The sequence below is a fragment of the Microcebus murinus genome, chromosome 16 (assembly GCF_040939455.1).
Source record: "Microcebus murinus isolate Inina chromosome 16, M.murinus_Inina_mat1.0, whole genome shotgun sequence".
Taxonomy (NCBI): Eukaryota; Metazoa; Chordata; class Mammalia; order Primates; family Cheirogaleidae; genus Microcebus; species Microcebus murinus.
In genome coordinates, this window is record NC_134119.1 from 32,306,577 (window position 1) to 32,313,920 (window position 7,344).

General features: G+C 51.3%; 2 protein-coding genes across 2 annotated transcripts; both read right to left on the reverse strand.

Annotated features, from left to right (window-relative positions):
- Positions 1-100: 100 nt before the first annotated feature.
- Positions 101-1,137, reverse strand: MMP24OS (MMP24 opposite strand). Its single transcript, XM_076011056.1, has 2 exons — positions 1,045-1,137; positions 101-951 (listed from the first exon to the last, which is right to left on the reverse strand). Exons 1-2 carry the CDS (start codon positions 1,057-1,059, stop codon positions 781-783), a joined length of 186 nt encoding a protein of 61 aa, XP_075867171.1. The 5' UTR covers positions 1,060-1,137; the 3' UTR covers positions 101-780.
- Positions 1,138-1,668: 531 nt separating this feature from the next.
- On the reverse strand, positions 1,669-7,336 carry EIF6 (eukaryotic translation initiation factor 6). The gene is made up of 7 exons (XM_020281906.2): positions 7,186-7,336; positions 6,844-6,954; positions 6,647-6,732; positions 4,636-4,811; positions 3,913-4,089; positions 3,536-3,717; positions 1,669-1,949 (listed from the first exon to the last, which is right to left on the reverse strand). Exons 2-7 carry the CDS (start codon positions 6,948-6,950, stop codon positions 1,940-1,942), a joined length of 738 nt encoding a protein of 245 aa, XP_020137495.2. The 5' UTR covers positions 6,951-6,954; positions 7,186-7,336; the 3' UTR covers positions 1,669-1,939.
- Positions 7,337-7,344: the final 8 nt, after the last annotated feature.

A 7,344-nucleotide genomic window follows, 5' to 3' on the forward strand; every position in this document is an offset into this window, starting at 1 on the left:
AGATAGACAGAGGGGCAAAGCACTGGGGGCCCCAGAGCCCGGCTTCCCCTCAGCCTGGGGAACATCACAGCATTTCAGTGTCAGTCACATTTTAAACTGATCAGCCTTTGTATAATGTTTTTTAAATCATTTCTAAATAAAACAGAAATACAGAGTGTGTCACTTTCCTGGGACGTGGGAACAAAGATCAGGTTCTAAGAGTGAGCTTAAGAAGCTTCTGGGAGAACAGGGTGCTTTGGGGTATCTGGGAGCTGCCTCACAAATCTCATCTGCCAGACCAGCAATCAGATGTCCTTCCTCTTCAAAAGGCTGGCCCTGGAGGCCCGATGTTAATGAGGTCCCAGGAATACAGCTTGATGACACCTCATTTGGATCCAGGATAGGGGAATAACCCCCTTCAGGAGGAGTATGGGGAGGGTCATTGTGGCAAGATCATCTCTGAAGTCAAGGCACATGGTGCCATGACCTGGGACACAGGCATGAGCTTGGTTCTCGGCAATAAGGGGCAAACAAGGTCAGGAGCCCTTGCCTGGTACTGGAAGACAGTGACAGGGAGGGACCCCCCAGGACCCAGACAGCTGAAGAGAAGGGGGGAGTGTATGAAGGTCTGAGCTGGGTTTGGGTGCAGGCTGGGGGCTTCCAGTCCCAGGCGACCTCTTCGAATTCTCCATGGTCTCCAGAGCACTCAAGGTGGGAGAGGGACGGTAAGACAGACACAGGGGCGTGGACCAAGGCAGGCAAGGAGGACAGGAGGCAGCAGGCGGGCCGCATCCTCCGGAGTCAGTACCAGGAGGTGCAGGCGATGAGGAAGCGCACGTCATCCAGCGGGCCCCACGGGCTGGGCTCAGCCTGTGGCTGAGGCCCGGGTCGCTCCGCGCCCTCGGGTGCCGCTGGCTGTGGCTGTGCGGGCTCCAGGACGCCCTGGCCGCCGCTCTGCTGAGCCCCCATGGTCTGCGAGAAGAGAAGCCCTTCAGGCCCGGGTCGAGTCAACCCCACTAGGAACCCTTTCCCGCCCCGCCCCGCCCCGCCTAGCCCAGCCCTCACCTCACACAGCTGCATCCACGGGTGTCTCGGAGCCCGCCTCCTGCGTTGGGAGGAGCCGGCGCGATGACGTCACCACGCACCCACCTCACCCTCCGGCCGCCGCAGTGTAAAGTAGTCATTTTGTTTGGGGGTGGGGCCCAATGAACACGGCCGGCCAATCCCGCCCCGCGCCCCGAAGCCCCGCCCCGCGCGCAGCCGGGACTGATGGCAGCGCGCCGCCAATATCCAGCGCTCCAGACTCTGACAAATGGACAGTTTCTCGCCCACCTACGCAAGTGGGCCAGCAACCAAACATCCACCTTGCGTCAGACAAGACTGCCCCGAAGCCAGGTGCCCCAAGCTCTCACAGGGTCCTCACACCAGCCTAGGGGAAAGTTGGAACAGATTCCCATCCTTTGAAAACCAGAGAACACTGGGACAGAAGTTGGGTAATATATGGAAGAACTACAGTGTTTCTTCCTCTTGGCCCAGGATGTATTCTTCCATCCTCGTGATGATGGAGAGGGGGAAGCGTGTGTGGAGACTGGGCAACTGGGGTATGTGTGTCCATCCCATCCAATATTCCCCAGGACCCTGGGACAATTTGCACACAGGCTGAGGCCCCCAAACATCACAATCAGAATGGCCAGAGGCAGCTGTGCTTTAATGAGGTGGTACAAGACAGCAGAACCCTCAGCCAGGAGCCACAGGGCCTGACAGCCAGCAAAACATAACAGGTTTTTGAAGCAATGATGGATTCGGGATTTTGGCACAGGTAAAAAGGGCCTGGATGTGCAGCCACTAAGTTCCAATGAGCTCTCTGCCACCTCCCTGTCAGCATCTGGTACAGACTGGGTGGGGCATGGAGAGGGAGCCAAAGTCCAGAGCCAGGAGCCCACAGAACACTGAAGGTGACTCAGGTGAGGCTGGAGAGAGAGGAAAGAGCATTGTCAGCAGCTGTTGCACAGAGCACACCTCACCCTCCACTCTCAAGGTACTTTCCTCCACCCTCACGCCTGAGCCTTTGTTCTAGCTCAGCCCCAAAGAACCACACTCAGAGCCCCACCCAGCCCCATCCTGGTTCCAGGTTTGACTGCATCCATGAGTCACAGCCCAGTTTAGAACTCTTAATGCTTAAAAACTGAAAGTTAACTCCTTCCCCACTCAGGTGGGTCAACTCACTCAACAATTTATTCAAACTGTTATTTATTGTTCATAAACTAAAGCCTCAGAGGACAAGTTCACTGATCAGAGAAGGGAACAAGGGGGTGCAGCAATGGGAAGGGATATGCCCAGACCACAGTGCTTCCATGCCAGGGCTGGGGCCAGAACTCTCCCTAACTATTAGTGCTAACTTAAACATGAAAGGCCACAAATACCAGACAGAAAAAGAGATCTGCTGGCCAGGCCTGGTGGCTCATGCCTATAATCCTAGCACTATGGGAGGCCAAGGCAGGAGGATCACTTGAGGGCAGGAGTTTGAGACTAGCCTGAGTAAGATCTGAGACTCTGTCTCTACTAAAAATAGAAAAAATTAGCCAGCCAACTAAAAAATAGAAACAAAAAATCAGCCGGACGTTTTGGGAGGCTGAGGCTCAGGAGGTTCAAACTCTTAAGCCCAGGAGTTTGGAGGTTGCTGTGAGCTAGGCTGATACCATGGCACTCTAGTCAGGATGACAGAGTGAGACTGTCTTAAAAAAAAAAAATCGGCCGGGTGTGGTGGCTTATGCCTTTAATCCTAGCACTCTGGGAGGCCAAGGCAGGCAGATTGCTCAAGGTCAGGAGTTCAAAACCAACCTGAGCAAGAGCGAGACCCTGTCTCTACTAAAAATAGAAAGAAATTAACTGGCCAACTAAAAATATATAGAAAAAATTAGCTGGGTATGGTGGCACATGCCTGTAGTCCCAGCTACTCGGGAGGCTGAGGCAGGAGGATTCCTTGAGCCCAGTAGTTTTGAGGTTGCTGTGAGCTAAGCTGATGCCACAGCACTCTAGCCCAGGTAACAGAGTGAGACTCTGTCTCAAAAAAAAAAAAAAAAAAATTCAGATTGTGATTTTGATGCAATACCACCCACCCCCAACCAGCTGAAACACTCCTGTAGCAATCTAGGGTGTCTTCAGTGTTTAAGAGTACTCTTAACACCTTGCCTCAGCAAACAACTCTCTTCTCTCTCAGGCCCTGGGCTGCTGGCTGAGGATACTGACATACAGACAAACAAAAACTAAAATAATGTGGTCAGTGATCAAATAAGAAAAACCATAGGGAAGGCTTGCATAGATAGGGAACACTGAGGTGAGTCTTCAAAGATAGGGATTAGCAGATGCTCATGAAATATTTGCTTAATGTATCCCGTGACTGCTCAGCAGTGTGCAGATACATTCTCATTTGAGAACCTACCAGTATAAATACGGTGTAGCTCCCATTGTACATGGCATCTTTTCTCCCTACCCTCAAAAGTCAAGTGAGACCATTGCCCTGGGCAGAAGAGAGTAAAGACCACCCTCTACATACCTGTCAATGAGGGAATCCCGCATGCTGGTGGCTATGGTGCTAGGCTGGGCTTCATTTAGCTTGAAGACGCTCTCCACCACCGACAGTTCTGTGCTGGTTGTGTCCAGGCCACAGAAGGCACACCAGTCATTCACTACCATCCCAGCAGCAATCACGTCACTGCCTCGGTTCACAGTGCCTGCCTGCCAAGAGATGGGCTCATTGTGGGTCATGGCACCAAAGTCTCTGCCCTCCCTGATGAGGATTCTCTTCAAACCCTGCTCCCTGACCTGCAGCCCCAATCCCAAACTGTGGCAGGTAATGACCCAGATTCCCGAACACTAGCCAAAGGGATCTGCCTCAGTAGGTGACAGGGGTCAGAGGACAGGAATGCTTACCACAAGGGGGACCTGAAGAAGAGAAGAAAGCTCATCCTGGTCTTCAATTGAAGTTTTAGGGTGCACCAACCCTCCTTGATTGCTAAAGACACAGTAGCTTCCTACTAGTACTTGGTCAGCCACTGTCTGTCTGAAGACTTCCACTTTGAGCACATCAGCCAAGATTTCTTCTGTCTCCTGTTAGCCAAAGGTACTATATTCAGGTCTCAGAACTTACAGGCCAAAGAACCAGAGCTCTCCATGCCCAGAATCACCCCAGCTTGGTTCCCTGAGCCCTTCATTTCTCTGCTACGTACCTCATATGAAAGCCTCACAAAGAGAAAGGAAGGAGTATCAGCTTAGAGCAGAGTTTAGGCCAGCTCTGGAGCCGCTACTATCCATGCGTGCTTTGAACTGCTGGAGGCTGGTCTCCATGTCACCCTTTCCTCTCTAATTCACAGTCAAAAGTTCAACTATCAATCACTTATCCTGGCCCAGGCTGCAGGACTGGATGGGTCAAACTTCCGGATCCTAAGGATTAATACCCTCCCCAGCTTCTTTCTGACACTGATTTTACCATGGAAGGCCTCTATTATTATTCTAATGAGTGTCTAAAATTCCAGAAGCCATATATAAAAAGAAACCACAAGAGATACCCTCAATCCCTGCCTGTTAGGAAAGAACAGTGGATCACCACTGAGTAGGATGGTCCTATGACTCCTGGGTGAAGTTGGGCTGCCTCACCCTGTCCAGGTCTGGGTGGACCAAGGCCACATAGTCATTGCAGGTTGTGACGTTGCCCAAGGCTGAGAGCCGCTCCTCTACCCGCCGGATCTGCACTGAGTCTGGGAGGCAGTTGCGAATATGTTGCAGCTCCTGATCGGTGGTGTTGTTGGGCACCAGGAGACCATGCCTGTTCCCTGGAGAGACCCAAATTGGAAGATGGGGCACAGATGGATTATGAATATGCAAGATGTCTGCAGAACCCTAGGGACTAAAGATACAACCACGCCCAGCCCAATCAGCTTTCCCAGGAAAATTTTAGGCCCAGATCCCAAACCTCCAGCCAATGATCCATTCAACACGTAGGCCAGAGATGGCCCAAGAGTCTGTCCAAAAAAACCTTGCCCACTTTACCATCATGAACTAGAACTAACAGGAAGGGCTCCTGGCATTAGTTGCACATTATGCAACTAAAAAGTGGGGCAATGCTACTCATTTACAAAACTAGCCAAACTTTTTAAAAGACCATCAATGTCAAGTGTTAGTAAAGATATATGGAGCAACTGAAACTCTTGTACACTCTGATAGGAGTATGAATTGGTCAACCACTTCAGATAATCACCTATTACACTGAATAGTTACAGAACCTGTGGCTCTACCATTCCACTCCCAAGTTATTTATCCAATAGAAATACATATAAATGTTCACTAAAAAATAGCTGCACTATTCCTAACAGACCAAAGTGAAAACTACCCGAATGCACACTGTCAATAGAATAACAGAATACATTGTCGTATACTTACACAAAACACATACAGTAACAAGAATGAACAAACTACAAATACACGTGACAACTACGGCTAAACCTCTGCCCATCCTTGCAAGGCCACAACTCAATTTCTGAACTCGAGTTACTACCATCATAAAATACATAAAGGACCAGGCTAAATTCTCCCTTGTTCTGTCAGAGCTTGCTTCAAGTCCTAAGTGCATGGACTAAGTGCATAGAGACCAGGGTGTTTTAACCAAAAAAGAAAAAAAAAAAAGTAAATTAAAAAATAATCAGACTTCTGTATGACCTCAATTAACAGAACTAAGTAACAGGAGTGGCAGATCAATGAAGGAGACAGATCCAGCTTAAAGAAAGGACCAATTGTCAGAGTCAACAGTACCTAGAGGTAGGACAGGGAGGTAGGACAGAGATGTGGTCCTTTAGGATTTACATATAACTGAGCAGGAGGACCCAGAATCTTAGCTAGTCCTTTTCATAGAGGCAGAAACAGATGCTCAGGAGGAGGAAGCAACTTGCCCACAGCCAGTGGCAGGGGGAGATGAGAAACAAATCCTCTTCTAAACTAGGTGTGGAACTAGGTGTGGAACTTGGTGAGTCATTTAGGCTGAGTCTCAGTTACCTCATCAAACACAGCCAATAATCCCTACCTCCCAGTGTCTTTGTGAAGAAGGAATGAGGGCCGGGCGCGGTGGCTCACGCCTGTAATCCTAGCACTCTGGGAGGCCGAGGCGGGCGGATTGCTCAAGGTCAGGAGTTCAAAACCAACCTGAGCGAGACCCCGTCTCTACCATAAAAATAGAAAGAAATTAATTGGCCAACTAATATATATATATATAAATCAGCCGGGCATGGTGGCTTGTGCCTGTAGTCCCAGCTACTCGGGAGGCTGAGGCAGGAGGATCACTTGAGCCCAGGAGTTTGAGGTTGCTGTGAGCTAGGCTGACGCCACGGCACTCACTCTAGCCTAGGCAAGAAAGCGAGACTCTGTCTCAAAAAAAAAAAAAAAAAAAAAAAAAAAAAGAAGGAATGAGAATAAGAGTGAAAGCAATTAATGTTATTACTATTACTTAGAAGCCTTTGCCAGAGGTTGCCGCCTAATCTGCTGACACTTAGACGGGGTCCTACCCAACACTGAGATTCTACAGTCCCTTCCTAGGTCACTACGGGTCCCCTCCAAGGGTATGAATAATGTACTTGGAGGCTCCACTCCCTCCCTCGGCGCCCTCAACCTGTCTTACCCACACACATGCGCCCGATGATGCGGCAGCCGGCGATGGACGCGTGCACTACGGGAATGGTATCTGCGAGCTCGCCCTCGAACACACTGTAGGGATATGGACTCGGTGGTCACGGGGCTGAGGGGCCGGTACCCTCACTCTGTCGAAGTTCCCGACTCCCCTCCCCGCCACCGCAAGCCCCCGGGCTCCCGCCGCACCTGTAGAAGTTCTCTGACCCTCCGATGGCAACCAGGCAGTAGGTGTTGGTGAGTTTGGCAAAGCAGCCGATCTCACAGTTGTTCTCGAACGACGCTCGGACCGCCATGAGGCTAGAGGCCGCGGAGCAGGGAATGAGAGTTCAGGGCCGGTGGATCCCCTCCCACGTAACGCGACTTCTCCCTCGTTTGGCCCCGCGGCGACCGCGCCCCTCTCGGCCTCTCAGACCTTGGGTCCCGCCCACTGGGCCCCTCTGGCTCTCTGGCCCTGAATCCTCCAGCCCCCACTCCTCCAGACCCGAGGCCCAGAGCTGATCCTTCTGGTCTTCCCTCACACCAGCTCACCCAGTAACCGCAAGCTCCACACGCGACAACAGACCCTTCGCCTCCCTCAAAATGTTTCCGTTTCCGCCTCCGCCCAGGAGACTTCCGGGAGGGCCTGCGCACCCAGCGACGCATACGGCCCCTCTACCGCCATCCTCTAGGAGGACTCTATGGTTGCTA